The sequence below is a fragment of the Hypanus sabinus genome, chromosome 27, assembly GCF_030144855.1.
Source record: "Hypanus sabinus isolate sHypSab1 chromosome 27, sHypSab1.hap1, whole genome shotgun sequence".
In the NCBI taxonomy this organism is placed as follows: Eukaryota; Metazoa; Chordata; class Chondrichthyes; order Myliobatiformes; family Dasyatidae; genus Hypanus; species Hypanus sabinus.
The window spans coordinates 27569911-27591678 of record NC_082732.1 but is presented as its reverse complement, the minus strand read 5'-3'; the positions used below and the strand labels follow the sequence as shown (position 1 = coordinate 27591678).

At 44.1% G+C, this 21768-nt stretch overlaps 1 protein-coding gene across 1 annotated transcript; it reads left to right on the top strand.

Annotated features, from left to right (window-relative positions):
- The first annotated feature begins 825 nt into the window (after positions 1-825).
- LOC132381906 (taste receptor type 1 member 3-like) lies at positions 826-17201 on the top strand. The gene is made up of 5 exons (XM_059951619.1): positions 826-1374; positions 2470-3346; positions 5057-5260; positions 7242-7362; positions 8665-17201. The coding sequence occupies exons 1-5, from the start codon at positions 1055-1057 to the stop codon at positions 9591-9593; spliced, it is 2451 nt and encodes an 816-aa protein (XP_059807602.1). The 5' UTR covers positions 826-1054; the 3' UTR covers positions 9594-17201.
- Positions 17202-21768: the final 4567 nt, after the last annotated feature.

The window sequence follows — 21768 nt, the reverse complement described above, 5'->3', positions numbered from 1 at the left end:
ATAGGTGAGATCAGATGAGGGGAAAGGTGGGTGAGTGGTAGATGAAGTAAGAAGCTGGGAGGTGATAGGTTGAAGAGGGAGAGGGCTGAAGAAGGCAGCAGCTTATAGGAGAGGAGAATGGATCATGCAAGAAGGGTTGGAGGTCAGGAGCCAGAGGGAGGTGATGGGCAGGTGAGGAGAAGAGGAGGGCTGAGAGGGGGAACCAGAAAGGGGACTGGAAAAAAAGCGAGAAAAGTTAAAGAAATCAATATTCATGCTATCAGGTTGGAAGCTACCCAGATGAAATTTGGGATGTTGCATCTCCAACTTGAGCATGGCATTTACTCATATCTGTCCTTACCTGGCCTGGCCTACATGTGGCTCCTGAACCATCGATAAGGTTGATGCCTAGCAACTTGCTCAATTCAGGGATGGATAAGGATGCTGGATAAATACTGGCACTGGCTGTGATGTCCACATCCCGTGAATAAATAAATTAAAAGTCGTCTAGTCCATGATCTTCCTGTCATGACCTGCAGATGAGATGCAAAACACCATCAAATATTCAGAAACAGCAAGTCAACAAAACACGACAACTTTATACAATAATCAGTATGCTTACTGATGGAGACCCATCAGTAGCTGGGGGGGGGGGGGGCAATAGTGGCGGTTGATTCTGATTGGACTTGGAAAGGGAACAGGATGAGTGTTTGAAAGGAAAAGAAATTACACATGTCTAACCACATGGAGTGTCAGCAAAATCAGGGAAACAATAGCTTTGGGCGTGGTTACAGTGGTGAGGGGGACTTTTCTGGAAAGGTCCTTCAGAGCACATATAGACCTTCATTCACCTCAGCGGAGACCCATGAAGCATAACTGTTGAGTGAGGTCACCCCAGCCCTGGGGAGCGGGCTCAGGAACTATTCCTTCCACTTCGCCGGATCCTCTTAATTTTGCTTTGCTTCTCCCCTCTCTTTCCCACTGCCAAGGTTTTTGGGGCTGTTATCCACAGAGCATTAAACTTTGTTTTCTCTGTTTAAGCTTTTACCCTCAAGGTTACGGACTGTTTCTGGCAATGACATTTGCGATTGACGAAATAAATAACTCCACCTCACTTTTGCCGGGAATACGCCTGGGTTATGAAGTCCACGACGACTGTTTCGAGACTGTGGCCTCCATCCTGCCGAGCCTTCTCTTCTTGTCTAACAGCAAAGGGAGTGGGGTCGACGTGCTCTGCAACTACACCGAGTACAGGAGCCGGGCAATCGCTCTGCTGGGACCATGGACATCAGAACAGGCAATAATCATAGCCAAGTTGTTCGGGTTGTTTTTGTTTCCACAGGTAAGTCCCTTGCGGTCTTCTATTTGCTATGGTTGGAGCCAAAGCAAGCAGCGGTGAATTGGCATTCAATTTTGTATTCTGCTGGAATCCGGGGAAAAGGAAGCCAGGCCCTGTCTAAAATCTGCTGCCAAACTATAATCACACATCTTGCACTGTCGCCGAGCCGAATTTCTGTCACTCAGTTCCTTACTGATGAGCTCAGTCCAAGGATTTGCATCAATTGCTGCTGAGGTGGTTGATTTCAACTGGCAGTCAAGCTTCAGTTAACAAAAATGATTGAGTGATCGCCACTCACACTCATAGGGTGGAGAGCAGGGAAGTTAGTCCGTTTTTCAACCACCCAATCTCTGCCAAATGCCCTGTCCTGACTGAAAGCAGGTTTGATTTAATGACAGGGGAATTGGCAGCAATATCTTCGGCTTCAGTCGATAGAAGTTCTGAATGAAGGTGTAGACTCTCAAGGCATACACAAGATCTATGATAACAGTGGTCACCAGGAAGTCTTCAGTTTTCCCCAAGGATCTAGGGACAGACACATAGTGCAGGGTTTGCTCAGTGCCCACACAATGACATTAGAACAGAGAGCAGAAGTAGTCAAGAAGAAAAGGATTTGCCCTTCATGCCTCAGTTTCATTAGGAATAAATCCCAGAAATCACAGAGCGAAGTCACAAACTTAAATTTAACCATTCTAGTTTCCTTCTATTCTGAGGAACTAAATGTTCCCTGGGAACAAGGGATAGGAAGATGCTCCCTAGTACCTCATACCAAGCTTCACAGGTGCATGAATTACTGGAGAAAGTATGCAGCCACATTGGTTTAGGCATCAGCAGTCTGTGGAGAACCGTACAAGTAGATGGTCAATTAGTCACTTTGTTTTTGCTTTGCTCTTCCACGTTGAAAGATCAAATATTGGGCCAAGCCTGAAAGTACAAAGTAAACAAAAAACAAAAATTAAAACCGAGGAAACTGTAAACTCTCCAGATTACAAAAGGAGGGCAATAAGAAATGATCCAACAATCTTCACTTCAAAAGCAGAGACAGGACTATTGTGCAAAATGGTGTATTTATTGGAAAAGGGAGATTGGCGTTTGGGTAAGATTTAATGTGTGAAGATACAATTACGGATTCTCTCCCTTTCTTAGGTTAGTTATGGATCCTCCAGTGCCAAACTAAGCAACAAGAAGGTCTTTCCGTCATTCCTGAGGACAATGCCAAGTGACAATAACCAAGCAATAGCCATTGTCTCTATTATCAGGAAGTTCAAATGGAACTGGATTGCTGGCATTGGGAGTGATGATGAATATGGGCGACAGGGGATAGAACTGGTCCAGAGGTATGCTTCACTCCAAGGTATCTGTGTAGGCTTCATTGAGATAATCCCCATCCACCTCAGCCTGTCCAGTACCAAGCAAAAAATCTCAGAGATCATCGACCATATCAGCCAAGTGAACGTTAACATTATCATCCTCTTCTCCAGTGAAGGACCTGTTCAGGAACTGATGAAAGAGGTGATTCAGAGAAATATCACCAGGAAGGTCTGGATTGCAAGCGAAGCTTGGGTTAAATCCGGCGTTGTTATTAACATACCAGGTATTGAGCGCATTGGCACAGTGATTGGTACAGTCATTAACAGTGGCAGCATGCCAGGGTTTGAGGATTACATTTTAAACCATCTTACCAACATCAGGAGTTCAAAGCGACAGCGATGTGATGCAGAGTACTGCGGTAACCATATCTTTCCTTTTTGGCCGTATCCCACCTCACAGCAGCTCCTCAGCGACGTTCAACTTCTGTCACCTGAAAACCTGTCCGTTGTGTTGGACCAGCCAGTGAGACGGGACACGTTCAGTGTGTACACAGCTGTGTACAGTATCGCATACGCACTACATACCCTGCTAAAGTGCCACACTGGGGGATGTGAAACCGCAACAGTATGGTACAACTGGCAGGTACAAAAAAGTTTCAATGTTTACACCCAGAGTCAAAAGTTGCATGCAGATCTAATTTATGTTTCTGGATTGTGCACCATCTGACTATAGGTTCCAGCTACTAGATTCCTGTGACCAGGTCCTATGATCTTAGGAGTTATTAAGGGGTGGCATGGTAGTGCAGTGATTAGCACACTTTGCGCTATATGCGACCTGGGTTCAATTCCCACCGCTGCCTGCAAGGAGTTTGTACATTCTCCCCGTGACCGCGTGGGGTTGCTCTGGTGCTCTGGCTAAATCCCACACTCCAAAGATGTACCATTAATTAGTCATTGTAAATTGTCCCGTGATTAGATTGGGATTAAATAGGTGGGGTTGGCGGGCGGCAAGGCTCAAAGGGGCAGAAGGGCCGATTCCGCGCTGTACCTCAATAAATAAAAAGATAATAAAAAATCAATGGTGATCATCCCCTTGATCTTCATCTGCGGTGGAAATAATTAATCTCTAGCACCAGACTGCCGTGTCCCTCTTGAGCTTTAGATCAGTGACAAATGTTGTTTAATTCTCTGCACTGAATTTAGTCCTGGGCTCAGTGAGAAAGAGTTGGGGGTGTCCATGATGCATAAGAGCTCGTAACCAGAGATGGCTGACTCCATTAGAGCAGGACAGCTAGTGAGGTGGACACTTAGTGCTCCAAGTTTAAGAATCATAAATCTCACAGCTCATTCATCTGTCGCTGATGCTGGGGTCCACAGGAATACAGTAAAGGGAAGTTTATGGACTACCAGTAAAAACATTTGCTGGAAGAATGCCCCCGAATGAAAAGGTCGAAAATACCTCTGCTACATATAGATGCTCAAAGAGAATGCTTTCTGCTGAGAATGTGAAAAATAACCACCAAATGCATTTATTTTCCGGAGAATTAATGAGCTGCTGCTTGTCTTCAATAGATCTGGCAGGAAAGAGAAATGCGGGAGCAGGGTCAAAAGACTTAAATGAGAAAGGTCAAAGAGTGAAAGCACAGCTGGGTGCCCATTTCTACTTAAATCTCACTTCACACTCTGTCACGTTCACGAGGTGGGAATTAGGCCCTAAGTACCTTTCAATCTCTTCCTGCTGCTCTTAAACTACTTAAAGCCCTGAGGCACATTCCTTGCTGTGCTAAAACTGGAATTTTCCAGCTGTATCAGTGAATCTCCGGAACTCCCAGTATGGCAGGCAGGAAATGCGTGCAGAATTCTGGTTTGAACTGAAACGGTCTAATCTGTGGGCAGCACAAGCAAAGCAGCTGCCCACAGATAACATGATAAGAGGTGCTTTGCGTCACTGAAGTGTGCCTTCTTACAATGATTGGATTAATACTGTATGTTGTTGGATCCTGGTGATTCTTCAGAAGTCAAGAATGAGGCACAACACGTGGTGGTTACGGGCGTTTGTTATGTGTAATAAGAGCTAAGAACAAAACAATGAAAAAATACAAAGGAAAAAGAAGTCTAGCAGGTCTTATACTAAAACCTAACTCAAACTATAAAGATAACAAAACATTTCAAAGTAGCAAATCACCTATTAAGGAAACAGATTTCAAATGATGTGACACCTGCTGCAGAGAAACTGTTAGAAAAATACAAGATCAACTATACTACGATGAATGAAAAGTTCACTGAAAAATTAAACACGAGTTTTATATAAGAATACAAGAAAGCATAGGAAAGGTTAAACTATGGGAGAAATAACGATTTTACGCTCTAATCCAACAAGGCCAACAATCCTTGCCGTCTCTAACCTTGACTGAATTTCCTTTGACAGCTGCTGGAAGTGTTAAAACAAGTTAAGTTCACTGTCAACGGCATTGGCGTTTCCTTCGATGCTGAAGGAAACCCACAGCAAGGTTACGACATCATTACCTGGACGCAGCATGCAGGACAACTCCAGCTTCCAGTGATTGGCAGCTACAAAGATCACTTGACCATCGATGCTTCTCTGATTCAGTGGAAGACAGACAATAATGAGGTAAATTATGATGACATTTATACTTAATGCTCTCCATTCACCTTTCTCTGTAGTCCCACAGCAGCCTGGGCCCTATGCTTTGAAATTACTTCCTAAAATCTCTCCATTTTATCTTAAAGACCCTCCTTAATACAAAGTTATTAGTTATCTGTACTAATGACTCTTTTTAGGCTCAGTGTTAATGTTTTTCTTTAATTATGTTGCTGTAAATACACTAGAATGCTTTATTACTGTTATTAAACTATTACATAAATGCAAACAATTATCCATCATACACTGGTCATTATTCTTGATCCCCAGGTTTTGTTGCCTTAAGTGCACATGTGTACCAGATGTCTGATTTACCAGTCGCTGCCTGATCTGGCTGAGCAACAACTGAATCCTGTTCTAATCAAGAGAAAGTCTGCAGACGCTGGAAATCCGAGCAAAACACACAAAATGCTGGAGGAACTCAGCAGGCCAGGCAGCATCGATGGAAATTAGTACAGTTGTTGTTTCGCAAGGGTCTCAGCCCAAAACGTCGACTGTACTCTTTTCCGTCGATGCTGCCTGGCCTGCTGAGTTCCTCCAGCATTTTGTGTGTGTTGCTCCTCTACTTCCCAGCCAATTCTTCCCACTCCTTTTTGGATTGGACCTTTATTCATCTTTCTTGAATTTTCTCCTCTGTCACTTCCACTCTCACCTCCAACGACAAATATGAAGGATTCATGAAATTCTTTGCTATTGAGACATTGAAATATTCCCTCACGAAATCCCTTTGGGCTTTGTCTTGTCCTAGTCCTGAACACATATTTTTTTTTTAAAAATCGCCTCCATAACCTCCTCTGTCTATTGTCTAAAGGCACTTAAGCATAGTCTAAGTCAGAGGATTGTGAGAGTGTGCAACGAGCTGCCAGCTCAAATTTACTGTTTAAGTGAAGTTTGGATAGGTACATGTATAGTAGGGGTATGGAGGACTATGGTCCCGGTGCAGATCAATGGAAGTAGTTTAAATGGATCAGCACGGACTAGGTGGGCTGAAGAGCCTGTTTCTGTGCTGTATATTTCTATGACTATTCCACGAACCATTCTAAAATGCTTCTCTATCTACAAAATGTTACACATTGGAAGTTAGTGTATTGTTGCATTAGTCATAATGTATTTATTTTCCAAGTAACAGGTTGCTTTCTAGCTCCAGCAGGAGCTTGTTAGCTGAAACATAATTATTACTCCGACAGCAGTGATCAGGGATATCATCTTTTACTGATGCACAAGTGTTTATGATACCCACAGCCCATACCAACAAATTACTTGTATGATAACACAGATCTTCGAGCCAGGGTTCAATAGCTCCTTGCTTCAAGTTTTATTTCGATTTCTTGAATTCTGAAACGTGAATGGTGAAATATTTTCAACTTGGAATTTAAACATTTGCATTAATTTAGACTCCAGTCAATAACTTATGGTTGGGAATTTGTATTCCATTTCTACACCACTAGAACAGCCCAGTTAGAATCCAAGTACAGACTGGAATTTTTTCAAAGTGTTCAGGGCTTCCTATAGAATACAGACATATCGAAATGTAGATATTGATCAGAGCAGGCTTCAGGGACCAACCAGCCTGCTCCTGCTCCTATCACTTTGTATCAAAGTGTTGATTACATGCAGACATCCAATCCAGAATTTTGGAAGGTTTCCACAGGGTTGTTTGATGTTGGATGCAGATCCTGCATTCTAACTCCCTAACAAGAACATTACCCACGGGATCAAAGACCCACTTCAGTTTCTGAGTTAATTTCAGCAGCCCTTTTAACCATTGTTTGGTTCTTGGACCCAAACTGTCCAATCAGCGAAGCAGATCCATGACAGATGTCACTTAAACAGCTGACAGAGCCATTCGCTATTGGTCCTCAGTTCCCTGTCCACTGAGAACCCATCAGCCCAGGAGCATCCTCCCGCTCGTTAGGGTCAGCAACTCACAAGTATGTTACTGCATTCACAGGTACCTCTGTCCCACTGTTCCAAGAGCTGTGGCCTGGGCCAAAAGAAACTTGTCATCAGTCTTTACTCCTGCTGCTTTGAATGTGAAGACTGCCCAAGTGGAACCTTCCAGAACTCAACTGGTGAGCCTGAATATTTCTATTTCAAAATGTATCTGACCACATTAGGATAGAGGAATTGGAACAGATTGTTCTCTGAAACATCTTACTGACAGCAACTTATCTATTTTGTAGCTATAGAGTACAAATATAGAATAAAAAAAGTTATAGGCCTGTGTCCAGTTGAGAAATTTGGACAGATATTAATAAACATTCAAATTCTAGACATATAACATGACTGACACCTGAGAGTGAATTGTAGCTGGAATATAATTTAGGGCTTTGAGACCTGATTAATGGAGTAAGATTTACCAAGAGTGAGTTACAAGCTGGAATTCAATCAAGGAGTTTAGAGATTCATATGCAAGGTAAGACATTCCTGGCAGTAAAGTTTAGGCTAGAATATAACTCAAGTTTTTTATAAATGGAATAGCACAGAACTGGTTTTGGTTTAATTAATAAAATATCTGGATTATGCATTAGAAGTTCAGGTGGTTTCATGTTACAGAAAATGGGAGTATTGTAAGGAAGGAAAGTAAGGAAGATGAGGCCTCATTTGGAGAATTTTGAGCAGTTTAGGGACCCTAATCTAAGGAAGGATGTGCCGACGTTTGAGAGGGTTCAAAGATTCACAAAGATGATTCTGGGATCGAAAGGCTTGAGATATGAGGAGTGTTTGATGGTTCTGTACCTCTGTTGGCTGGAATTCAGAGAATGAGGGTGACCTCATTGAAACCTATCGACTGTTGAAAGGCCTCAACAGAGTGAATATGGAGAGGATGTTTTCTATGATGGGAAAGTCTAAGACCAGAGGACACAGCCTCAGGACAGAGGGGCGTCCTTTTAGAACTGAGATGAAGAGGATTGTTTTTTTAGCCAGAGAGTGGTAAATCTGTAGAATATCATTGCTATAGGCAGCTGTGGAGGCCAAGTTATTGGGTACTGGGTATATTTAAAGCAGAGGTTGATAGATCTTTGATTGCTCAGGGCATGAAGGGATACAGGGAGAAGGCAGGAGATTGGGGCTGAGAGGGAAAATGGACCGGCCATGATGAAATGGAGGAGCAGACTTGATGAGCCAAAAGGCCTAATTCTGCTGCTTTATCTTATGGTCTTATCAGCTAAAGGGCTCAGGTGATTTGACTACAGGATGATAGACTGTCAGGCTAGAGTCTAATTAAGTATAGCAATTTATAAACAGACAAATTGGAATGTGCTTAAGGTTGAAATATCATTTGTTGTAATATGTGCAGAACTGTGTCATTCAAATGCTTCATAAGCATTATTAGATGTTTTGTACGTGACAATTTAATTTTGCTGTTCCAGATGGGTTTTCCTGTTATCTTTGCCAACCAGATGAATGGTCTCTGCCAAAAAGCTCTTCCTGCTTCAAGAGAACTCTGCAGTACCTGTCTGTGTCCTCACCTCTTGGCGTGACTCTGCTGCTGTTCATGGTGCTTGAGCTCACACTAATATTGGCTGTCATAGTCATCTTCCTGGTGAACTCTGGTGCTCCGATTGTGGAAGGTACCGGTGGGAAAATGAACATAGTCATCCTAACCTCACTGGCTCTGTTATGCTGCAGCTCATTGCTTTTCCTTGGAGAACCTACTGAACTTACCTGCAAGTTACGCCAGCCGGTAACTACTCTCAGCCTCACCATCTGCACATCAATTCTGCTTATCAATTCAGTACAGATACTGCTCACCATAGAGTTCACCAGTTTAAGCAAGCCTTTCCTCTGCAAATACCAATGCTGTGGAAGGTACGCTATCCTCTGTGCCAGTCTTGGGGGCCAAGGAGCCATTTGTTACCTGTGGCTGAAGACCCACGGTGACTTTCTGATGATGACCACGGGCGATTCTGAAGGTGCCCTTTCCCTCTTCTGCAAGAGTGATTCAGAGCTAGTGTTCTGGCTGATGTTGGGATATAGTGGTCTCCTGGCACTGGCCTGCTTCATGTCTACCTTTCTGATCCAAACACCGGCTCAAACATACAATCTAGCCCGGGAGATTACTGTTTCCATGCTCTTCTTTATATCTGTCTGGATTTGCTTCATCCCAACCTACACAGCTGTAAAAAAGAGGTACACACCCGCTGTACAGATCACAGCCATGCTCCTCAGTTCCATGGCAATACTTGGTGCCTATTTTATCCCCAAATGTTTTGTGCTTTGGTTTAAGCCACAATACAACACCAGAGATTACTTCCAAGTTTATAATCTTAAAATTTCAGGAAAGAAGGAGCATCAATGATATAAAGTGTCTGAATCTGCTTAAGAGATAATTCAGATAGTTAGAGGAAGGAATTCACATAGATGGAAAATCACAGATAGAGAGCGTGTCGAGGGGGGGAAGGGGGAGGAAAATGGATTGTAAAAAGCATTTGGCTAGAGGGACGGGGTCAATTGGGGAAGGACATGGATTAATGAACAGATATAACAAGGAAAATGTCACATCAAAACAAATTCATGATCTCACTGATCATTTCTCATTTGGGTGCCCTGGTCCTCATTCTTAGCTACATTCTATCTGTGTCCTCTGGTCTTCGGCTCTCCCATCGTAGGAAACATCCTCTCCACATCCACTCTATCAAGGCCTTTCACCATTTTATAGGTCTCAACGAGGTCACCCCTCATTCTTCTGAATTCTAGTGAAAACAGTCCCAGAGCCATCAAATGCTCTTCACATGACAAGCCATTCAAACCTGGAATAATTTTCATGAACCTCCTTTGCACCCTCTGCAGTTTCAGCACATCCTTTCTAAGATAAAGTGCCCAAACCTGCCCACAATACTTCAAGTGATGCCTCACCAGTGCTTTATAAAGTTTCAACATTACATCCTTGCTTTTATATTCTAGTCCTCTTGAAATAAATGCCAACATTGCAGTTGCCTTCCTCACCACAGACTCAACCCTTAGGGAATCCTGCATAAGGACTCCCAAGTCCCTTTGCACCTCACAAAATAATTAACCCTTTAATTTCTTCTACCAAAATGCATGACCATACACTTCCAACACTGTACAGTATTCCATCTGCCATTTCTTTGCCCATTCTCCCAATCTGTCTGTCCTTCTGTGCCTACTCTGCTTCCTCAAAACTACCTGTCCCTCACCTATCATTTGCAAACTTTGCAACAAAGCCATCAATTCCATCATCCAAATTATTGACACATAACGTAAAAAGAATCAGTCCCAACACAGACTCCTGTGGAACACCACTAGTCACTGGCAGTCAACCAGAAAACGCTCCCTTTTGTTTCACTGTTTGTCTCCTGCCAATCAGCCTCTGCTTTATCCATGCTAGAAACTTCCTGTAATATTATTTTTTACTTACAGAGCACAGCCACCCCCTCTGCCTTTCTGCCTGTCCCTTCAATACAATGTGTATCCTTGGACATTATGCTCCCAGCTATAATCTTCCAGCCATGAATCAGTGGTGGCTATAACATCAAACCTGCCAATCTGGAACTGTGCTGCAAGTTCATCTGCTTTATTCCGTATACTGTGCACACTCAGATACACCTTCAGTCCTGTGTTCACCCTTTTTGTATTTTCTCGCTCCACGCTCAACCTTTTGATTCCTAAATTTGTCTGAGGTCTTACCAACATTTGCCTCCACAATCTCTCCACTAACTGTTCTGGCTCTCTGTTTCCCATCCCCCTGCAACTTTAGTTTATATCTCACCGTGCAGCATTAACAAACCTTCCCTCTAGGATATTAGTCCCCCTCCAGTTCAGGGGCAAACCGTCCCTTCTTCCCTGGAAGAGAGCCCAATGATCCAGAACTCTTATGCCCTCCCTCCTTTGTCACATATTGAACTGTATAGTCTTCCTAGTTCTGGCCTCACTAACACGTGGCACAGGTAGCAATCCTGAGATCACAACCCTGGAAGTCCAGCCTTTTAACTTAGCACCTAATTCCCTGATCTCACTTTGCAGAACCTCGTCACTCATCCTACTCATTGGTACCTACATGGACCACAACTTCTGTCTGTTCATCCTCCCACTTAAGAATGTTGTGTACTCGATCCGAGATATCCCAGACCTTGACAGCCCAGAGGCATCATACCATCTGGGAATCTTATTCTCACCCACAGAACCTTCTCTCTGTTTCCCTGACTAATTAATCCCTGATCACCACAGCATGCCTCTTCTTCTCCCTTCCCTTCTGAGTCACAGAGACAGAGTCAGTGCCAGAGACTTGACCACAGCGACTTTTCTTTGTTATGTCTTCCACCCTGACAGTATCCAAAGTGATATACCTGTTGTTGAGGGGAATGGCTACAGGGGTACTCTGCACTGACTCCTTAACCCCTTTCCCTTTCCTGACTGTCACCCAGTTTCCAGTGTCCTGCACCCTGGGTTTAACTGCCTCCCTATATGTCTTCTCTATCATTCCTTCAGCCTCCCAAATGATCTGGAGTTCATTCAGTTCCAGGTCCATCTCCTTAACGTGATTGTTAGAAGCTGCAGCTGGATGCACTTCTTGCGGTTGTTGTCATGGTCAGGGATACTGGACGCCTCCCTGCCTTCCCACATCCTGCAAGAGGAGCATTGTATTATCCTGCTTGGCATCTCTACTGTCCTAATTGAGCAGATATAAAGAAGAGAAGGGGAAAAGATTAGCTTTTTTCCCCTCTGCTTTCTCTGAATGAAGCCTCAAAGAGCTAAAGCCTTAAGATCACCACTCTGACTACGTCCACTCAGTTGATGGCCGCTGCACTTGTCCCTGCCTTCCTTTAGTTTGCTCTTACTAATCAATCCCAAATACCGATTGGCCGCAGGTCAAAGCTCTATTATACTGCTGCCAAATGCTGCCTTTTATCCTCAGCAAGTGGACCTGCTTGAAGTCCCCTTCTCTCCAAACCTCCAAAGTCCAATTGGTGGCTGGTCAAAGTTCCCTCGTTTTTATGTTGACTCTGACTTCCTTTGTCAGTCATTGTTGTGTCATCCTGCCTTTAGAATACGACTTTTTCTTCGGGATGTAACTATCTGGCATCTTCTGAATTTCTCCCGGAAACTTCAGCATTTGCTGCTCTGCTAGTGTCCCTTCCAATCAACTTTGGCCAGCTGCTCTCTCATGCCTCTGTAATTTCCTTTACTCCACAGTAATACTCATATACTTGACATTAGCTTTTCCCTTTCAAGTTGCAGGGTGAATTCTATCATAGTATCATCACTGTCTCCAAGGGGGTTCCTTTACTGAGCCACAACTCAGTGATGCCCACAATGTCCTACCTGCCAATCTCCAACTGTGCTAAAAAAATTATCTAACTTATTCTGTACATTTCTGCGTGCATTCAAATATAATACTTTCGTTCCTGTATTCATCATCCTTTTTGATTTTGTCCCCCTTTTACCCTGCAACTCATCCCACTGACTGAATTTTACCCTATCATCTGCCTGTCCTTCCTGACAATCTCACTACACTCTGCCTCTGCTTGTAAACCAACTGCCCCATCTCCAGCCTGTCAGTCAGTTTTCCATTCTCCTGCAAAACTAGCTTAAACCCTCTCCAACAGCTATAGCAAATCTGCCCGAAGGGATGTTGATTCCCCTTGGTTCCCAGGTAGACTGTCCCTTTTGTACAGGTCATATAGTGGTGCTAGAAAGTTTGTGAACCCTGTAGAATTTTTCTATTTCTGCATAAATATGACCTAAAATGTGATCAGATCTTCACATGATCTTCACTGGATAAGGAGAATCCAATTAAATAAATAACACAAAAACATTATACTTGTTCATTAATTTATTGAGAAAAATCATCCAGTATTATACGTAAGAAACACACACAAAATGCTGGAGGAACTCGGCAGGCTGGGCAGCATCTATGGAAAAGAGTACAGTCAACAGTTCAGGCCGAGACCCTTCATCAGGACCGGAGAAAAAAGGTGAGGAGTCAGAATTAGAAGGCGGGGGAGGGGTGGGGGGAAACACGGGGTGATGGGTGAAACCGGGAGGAGGGGAAGGGTGAAGTAAAGAGCTGGGATGTTGATTGGTGAAAGAAGGCAGGAGAAGGGGAATCTGATAGGAGAGGACTGAAGGCCATCCAAGAAAGAAAAGACAGGAGGAGCACCAGAGGGAGGCGATGGGCAGGTAAGGAGATAAGGTGAGAGAGGGGAAAGGCAATGGGGAATGGTGAAGGAGGAGGGGTGTAATTATCAGAAGTTCGAGAAATTGATGTTCATGCCAAAAAGTTGGAGGATGCCCAGACAGAACATGAGGTGTTGCTCATCCAATCTGAGTGTGGCCTCATCACAGCAGTAGAGGAAACCATGGATTGACATGTCGAGATGGGAATGGGAAGTGCAATTAAAACAGGTGGCCATGGGGAGATCCCACTTTTCCTGGCAGGCTGAGCGTAGGTGCTTGGCAAAGTTGTTTCCCAGTCTACCGATATACAGGAGGCCACACTGGGAGCACTGGCTGCAGTAGATGACCCCACAGACTCGCAGGTGAAGTGTCACCTCACCCGGAAGGGCAGTTCGTGGCCCTGAATGGTAGTGAGGGAGGAGGTGTAGGGGTTGGTGTAGCACTTGCTGCGCTTGCAAGGGTAAGTGCCAGGGGGGAGATCAGTGGGGACGGACGAATGGACAAGGGAGTCACGTAGGGAGTGATCCCTGCAGAAAGCAGAAAGTGGGGGGCAGGGGAGGGAAAGATGTGCTGGGTGGTGGGATCCCATTGGAGATGGCAGAAATAACAGAGAATTATGTGCTGGATGCGGAGGCTGGTAGGGTGGTAGGTGAGGATAAGAGGAACTCTATCCCTGGTGGGGTGGTAGGAGGATAGGATGAGGGCAGATGTGCATGTATTTGTTGGAAAAAGTATGTGAACCTTGGGGTTATACCTTCTACAAAAGCTATTTGGAGTCCGGTGTCCCAATCAATGAAATGAGAGTGGAGGTGTGGGTTGTAGAGGTGCCCTGCCCTATAAAAAAGACATACAAAGTTAGGTTACTGTTAAAGCCTGCTTTTCTCAAGAAAGATCTGTTTATGTGCACCATGCCTCAATCAAAACAACTTTCAGGGGATCTTAGTAGAACTACGGAGATGCATGAAGCTGGGAAAGGCTACAAAAGCATTTCTAAACACCTGAGTGTTCATCAGTCCACAGGTGGAGAAATTGTCTACAAATGGAGGAAACTCAGTACTATTGCTATTCTCCCTAGGACTGGGCATCCTGCAAAGATCACACCAAAAGCATAATGTGCAATGCTGAAGGAGGTGAATAAAAATCCACGGGTAACAGCAAGAGACCTGCAGAAATCTGTAGAACTTGCTAAAGACTCTGTTCATGTGTCCACTATAAGAAAGACATTGAACAAGAATGGTGTTCATGAAAGGACACCATAGAGGAAACCACAGCTCTCCAAAAAAAAAAACATTGCTGCACATCTCAAGTTTGCAGACCACCTGGATGTTCTACAACACTTCTGGGACAATGTTCTATGGGCAGATGAGACAAAAGTTGAACTTTTTGGCAGAAATGCACATTGCTATATTTGAAGGAAAAAGGGCACTGCACACCAACACTAAAACCTCAACCCAACTGTGAAGCATGGTGGAAGGAGCATCATGGTTTGGGCTGCTTTGCTGCCTCAGAGCCTGGACAGCTTGCAATCATTGAGAGAACAATGAATTCAAAATTGTATCAAGACATTTTACAGGAGAATGTCAGGGTTGCAGTCCATCACCAGAAGCTTAATAAAATTTGGATAATGCCACAAGGCAATGATCCAAAAGTCAAAAGTAAATCAACAACAGAATGGTTTAAAAAAGAAAATTTGTGTTTTGGAATGGCTGAGTCAAAGTCATGACCTTAATCCTATAGAAATGTTGTGGAAGGATCTGAAGTAAACAGTTCATGCAAGGAAACCCACCAACATCCCAGAGTTGATGCAGTTTTGTAAGGAAGAATGGCCTAAAATTCCTCCAAGCTGATATGTAGGACTGATCAACAGTTACCGGAAATGCCCGGTTGAAGTTATTGCTGTTCAGGGAGGTCACACCAGTTACTGAAAGCAAAGCTTCACGTACTTTTTCCAATAAATACATGTAATATTGGATCATTTTTCTCAATAAACAAATGAACAAGTGTAACGTTTAATTTAATTGGCTTCTTTTTATCAAGTTTTAGGGCTTAAGTGAAGACCTGATCACATGGTAGGTCAAATTTATGCAGAAATAGAGAAAATTCTACAGGGTCCACAAACTTTCTAGCACCACTGTACCTTCCCCAGAAGAGTTCCCAGTGATCCAGAAATCTGAAACTTGCCCCCCACCTCCTGCCGCACAGGGTCCTCAGCCACACATTCACTTGCCAAATCATCCTATTCTTACACTCACTGCTGCATGGTGCAGGCAGCAATCCAGAGATTACTCTCCCAGAGGTCCTGCTTTTCAGCATTCTACCTAGCTCCCTAAATTCTCTCTTCAGGATCTTCTCTCTTTTGCTTGTCTATGTCTTTGGTGCAAGAATGTGCCAAAACTTCTGGCTACTCACCCTCCCCTTTTACCCAATCTGAGACATCCCCAACCCTGACAACTGAGAGGCTACATACCATTCACGTGTCTCCATCGCATCCACAGAATCTCATGTCTACTCCTCTAGCTGTGGAATCCCCTGTCACTACTGCAGTCCCCTTTTCTCCTCTTCCTTTCTGAGCCACAGCACCAGACACCCAGTCACTATGGCTCCCCCTGGTAGGTCGTCCCCCTCAACAGTATCCAAAGCAGCACTCTTATTACTGAGGAGAACCGCCACAGGTGTACTCTGCACTGGCTGCCCATTTCCTTTCCCTTTCCTGACGGTCAAGGTACCTGCTTCCTGCAATGTTGGGGTGACTACCTCTGTGTAGTTCCCATCTATCACCTCCTCAGTTTCCCGTATGAGCCAAAGGTCATCAAGCTGCAGCTCCAGTTCCTTGACATGTTCTCTGAGGAAATGCAGCTTGCTGCGCTTGGTGAAGATGTGGTTATCCAGGAAGCTGGAGATCTCCCAGAATTCCTATAATTCTCACAAAGAACACAATACTGTCCTTGGAGCCATAATTGGTGCTCTAACTATGTACTAGTGAAGAAGAAACTTACCACATATGTACTTTGCCCAAGCCTGATGAGCCAAAGCCTCCCCACTCTAACACTGGACCCCTCACACAATGGCCACTCCTCATTTCCCTGCCTTATTTTTATTTGCCCTTGCTAACAAATCACTATTTGACGGGGCTGCTGGAAAATGCAGAAAACCCACAAATGCTCCTTTTTAAATCTCACTCATGGACCTGTGAGTTGCTTCCTTTCTCATTCCCGATTAGATTGGACCGCCAGAAGAATGGCGAAAGCCTGCGAATGCTCCTTTTTAAATTTTCACTCGTGGACCCATGTGTTGTCTCCTCTCTTGCTCTCGATTCGACTGGGCTGCTGAAATATGACAGCAGAAAAATCTGAAATTGAAAGACTGTGAAAGCATCAACTTTAACCACTCAAACTTTGGACCAGAGGATTAAATTACTTCTCTTAACCAATTATTTTCCAAGACCCTCCTATATCTAATTATTACTTAACTATCCTGTTTTAATAGCACTTTCTGCATGCTTTGTATCAATAGATAGGAATTCTCACCATTTTGTTGCAAACTCCTGTGTGAATATCTGAACGATTCCCTTCATTTTGAGGAACTGTTTTACAATGGAAGTAACTGTCAAATATGATTACAACATTTTGTTTGAACTAGCTATAATGTTCGCTTGGGGAAATATTTAAATAACTTTACAAATGTAAACTTTGAGCTCAAAATAAAATGAATTATTCTAAGCATTCAATAAATGATTTATTCTTTAAACATGCTGGGGCAATGGCATCAAGTCTGGTGATCCCAACAGGCTCAATAAACTGATTAAAAAGGCTGGCTCTGTCATAGGAGTGAAACTAGACACCGTGGAGGCTGGGGTAGAACAAAGGACCCCATGGAAAATCCTGGCAATTCTGGACAACTTTTCTCACCTTCTGCGTGCAACCTTGGCTGAACAGAGGAGCTCTTTTAGTAATAGACTAAGACAACAATGTTGCTCCAAAGAGGTCATTCTTACCCTTGGCCATTAGGCTCTATAATGAGTCAACCTATAGCCGGGGAAAGGTTGAACAAGTTAAGTCTTTAGGAGCGTAGAAGGTTGAAGGGGGACTTGATAGAGGTATTTAAAATAATGAGGGAGATAGATAGAGTTGACGTGGATAGGCTTTTTCCATTGAGAGTAGGGGAGATTCAAACAAGAGGACATGAGTTGAGAGTTAGGGGGCAAAAGTTTAAGGGTAACATGAGGGGGAATGTCTTTACTCAGAGAGTGGTAGCTGTGTGGAACGAGCTTCCAGTAGAAGTGGTAGAGGCAGGTTCGGTATTGTCATTTAAAGTAAAATTGGATAGTTACATGGACAGGAAAGGAATGGAGGGTTATGGCCTGAGTGCAGGCCAGTGGGACTAGGTGAGAGTAAACGCTCGGCATGGACTAGAAGGGCCGAGATGACCTGCTTCCGTGCTGTAATTGTTATATGGTTACATGGAAGTGATGACCCTCTCCCGTTAGACGTCTGAGGTAACTGTTTTTTTTAATTCTTATTTACTTTTCTTCTAATATTTGTATATTTGTGCACTTGTAATGCTACTGTAACTCTGTAATTTCCTTTGGGATCAAAAAAGTATCATCTGTCTATTGCTCAGTTTACTTATTTATATCTTTGAATTTTGAGTGAAGATTCTTTGTTTATTTGCGAAAAGATACATTTAATGTGATTCATGCTCCTTTGCTTTCCTGCATGTAGGCTCCCACTGGTGGAGTTCTCAGACACCCTGCTCATGTACGGGTATAGGTCTGAGCCTGGATAATACATTAATAGTGTAAAAGTCTTGTGAGTCTTCACTCTCTCTAAGATAGATCACTTCCGCCCAGAGGCTGGTATCGGAGGTTTCCGAAAGATCTTAAGTTCAAAGAGACAAAATAGCATATTTATTTTGACTGCCTGCTTATCTGGGTTTCTGAATTGGGCAAGGTTAAAATTGACCCCAGTCTTTTCTGTGATATGAACTTGAACCTGCAGAGAGAAGACATTTAAATTGATGCTCAGCTAAGATCAAGTACGCTGCGTTCTCAAGAACGCAGTGTTGCTTCCTGCCACTCCCTCAAGCTGTGAACTGGTGTTAATTACTGACATAGTGATGAGTTCTCAGTTGCTGATCGGGGACCAGTCAAACACCTTAATCCAGCAACAGTGGCTTTTCTGTCAAAGCAGCTAAATGAGGTTTTCCGTGGCCTTCAAGGGTGAAAGGGAGTGAAGCACCACAGTTATTTCTGACAGCAGAGGCTTTGTGACACGTAGGGACCAGACTGCAATGGTGTACATGTACACTGCTCACGTTCTGATTGAGGGTCACCCAATCTTCCTTAACAGATATGCTGAAACAGCAAAATCGACATCTGTGAGATCACTTTCAGAATCCTGGAATGAAAAGTTGACAAGGATCGAAAAGAAGAGACATTTCAGATCCATCAAACAACACAGAAGGTGGTACTTCAAGTGGAAAGGAAGCCATCATCAGCCACAATCCAGTTTCACAAATGGAAGAACCTGTGGCTACCTGGTGCACACTAGACAACCCAAGGGCTACAACACCTCCAACAAATCTGGACACACTGCACTAAATGCCAATTCAAAGGCCATCAGGCTAGAGAACGTGTGTTGCAGCCTGTTTAGGGGAGGTGGACCTCCTCCACAGAGTGTGTTCCGAATGCCCCTTCAACCATGTGCAAGCATCTGGCAGTAAGTCCTCTGCTGGGGACAACCTCCCAAAATGACGTGGCTGCAGTGAATTGTCCAGCCCCAGCTGTTAGTCCCCGGCTTGGAGAAGGCAGCTGGAGGGGAGGAGCAAGGTGTTACAGAGGAGAAGAGCAGCTGACAAAGGTGAAAATTAATTTTAAAAAAGTCTCTGAAAGGTAGCATAGCAGCTCATGACGTGCGAGAAAAACCAACAAGGAAGTGCTGACAGCTGTTCTCCACCCGATGGCAAAGCAACAAAGACATCAGCACAACCAGCAAGATGGAAGAGGCACTCAGGCTACAAATCTCGTCAGGGGGAGCAAAGAGCCTGGTGGCCCTCATCTCTGGAAAGCTCCGCGCAATGGGATTTCTTTGCACCCCCACCGAACATTGAAGCACCTCGAAGTCTGATCCACAGCAGTCCGAGAACATAGGAACAGCAATCTGGAAGAGTAGAATGGTAAGATGATGGCAGATCAGATCAAGGACTGAACAAGTGTTCCACTCAAGTGATTGATTTGATCAGGATTGCCACTCCTCCAACGCTGGGGATCTGCTGCAGGGAGACACCTTTACCATCAGTTATGTCAAAGACGTAGCTGGTGACAGTCTCCAGATGGCAGATGCTGTTTTATGCCCCAGCTCTGAAGAATAAAGGGCTGGCCACAATACAGGAGCCCCCACTACTGCTCGTAACATCCCAGCTATGGTTCCGGGTGGTGACTTCAGTTGTATCCAGTGGAGCTGACAGATTTACCAGGCACATCCAGACCCCTGATTGAAGCAGTAAAATCTTCAGCACCCAGCAGATGAAGCATTGAAGATGGGAGCAGATCTGTCAGCCCAGTCCTGGGTGGATGTCCTGCCCGTGCACCAAAGCCCATGGTCAGATAATAACACACTGTTGTTATTCTTGTCCCTCACCTCAAGGAAGACCAAAAGACTATCAGGGGATGTGGAAGATGAAGCTGAAACTGGTTACCCCAGAAATTTTAAATTTTAAAGTGATTTGAAGGACTCGAGAACCTTCTTTGATACCTTAATGCACTGGTGGCAAACAGTGACCAAATTTGATTCAGCTTCAAAATTATCCAGAAGGTGAGGCAGTTAGAGGTAAATGTGTCAATGAAAGGAAAGTAGAATCAACTCCTACTGTACTCGGTGAGGAGGACGTTGAGGAGCTCAAAGAAGTGAAGGGCCAATATGCTGTGTTTCATGCCTTGGAGCCCACCAAGAGCATCTTCCAGTCCGGAGACCACTCTATGAAGCAGGATGAGAGACATTTATACTTATTTTTCTGAAAGTATCCCTGAGGAAGTTCTGTGAACAGAAGCCTCAAGGAAGATTGCAGATCGTAACAAGTTCGTGGCCTGGCTCATCAGAAATCTGCAAATTCTTGTGCAGCAGACATTATGAGTTAGAGGCCACAGGCAGCAGAGTTTCTCAAATCTTCCTATCCTCCGCCTTCAGATGTGATGAAATGACTGGGTCTGTCGAGATGAATAAAGCAGCTTAACAGCACTATGCTTGTGCCTAGCATCAGTTTGGAGAGGGGATTCACAATTGGATAAAACTGCTCTACACAGACCCATGGAATAGTTCTCTCCAAAGATTGATAAATGGAGAGCGACCTGATCAAATCTAGAATTGGGTAAGTTGTTTGTGTGTTTTATCAAGACTTTAGCCAAGTTCATCAGGCAGGATGTGGGGTGGAAGTATAATTCTAGGCAGTGGAGGCATTCCAGCCACAATTTCCCTATACATGGATAACTTCTCAACTGTTCTCCCTCTTACATACATAATATAAATAGCCTGTTTGCTGGCAAGGGTAGGTCAGTTATTGATACCAGTGCCAGTGACATATCTAAGGTATGGCAGGTATGGCACGTGCCCTGGGCGCCACTTGAAGGGGGATGCCACTGAGCAGTTTCTATTAAAGTCAGACAAGCCATCCTCCAAGAGTGAAAAAAGAATTTTCTTCAGATGTATGATCTGTCTTTGATTACCAGGGGTGAGAAGCGCTAGGGTGGCCTTATTTCAGAGCATTGTGTAAGAAGACCATGAAACGTTTCTTCACAAAGAAGAAGGAAAGTGGAGCTGAAAGATGGTAGAGACGAAAGTTGGAGTCGGAAGAGGCCAAGAAGTGGAGCAAGTTCTTCATCCCTTTCTTTGAAAAGCCCGGAACAAGTAGTTGGACACGTTCCATGGAGTCGCCTGCACCTGCTACAAGTTTGTTAGAATCCGAAGGTGGATCAAGCACAAAAGCGTCACAAGCAGAGGAGGAAGTCAAGTCAGATAAATCCGAGTCTGACGAGATTAAGAGTGAGGCTGCCACAGAGAACGTGGATGTGACAGGAGGGGAAGACGATGGTGGTGGTGGGGATATTAAGTTTATTGACGAGATTGAACCTGACCGTACGACACTGAACCTGGTGAACTGGATGGTGTCAAAGAGCCTCGAACTGTCATACCAGAAGTGTTTGAACAGCATGACACTGGACTTCTGAAGTTCGACAAGGATACTGGAAAAGCAATTCTGCCTAACATGTTGAGAACAGAAATAATAAAGCTGGGTTTTCCAGAACAGTGAGGGGCCTTTCCTACCAACAAATAAACATTCAA

Bases quoted from the DNA above. Each gene is read 5' to 3' on its own strand.
- LOC132381906 (XM_059951619.1), top strand. From the start codon at position 1,055: ATGACATTTGCGATTGACGAAATAAATAACTCCACCTCACTTTTGCCG. The intron at 5,261-7,241 runs GTAAATTATGAT...CTGCATTCACAG, and splicing joins GGAAGACAGACAATAATGAG to GTACCTCTGTCCCACTGTTC. The intron at 7,363-8,664 runs GTGAGCCTGAAT...TTGCTGTTCCAG, and splicing joins AACCTTCCAGAACTCAACTG to ATGGGTTTTCCTGTTATCTT.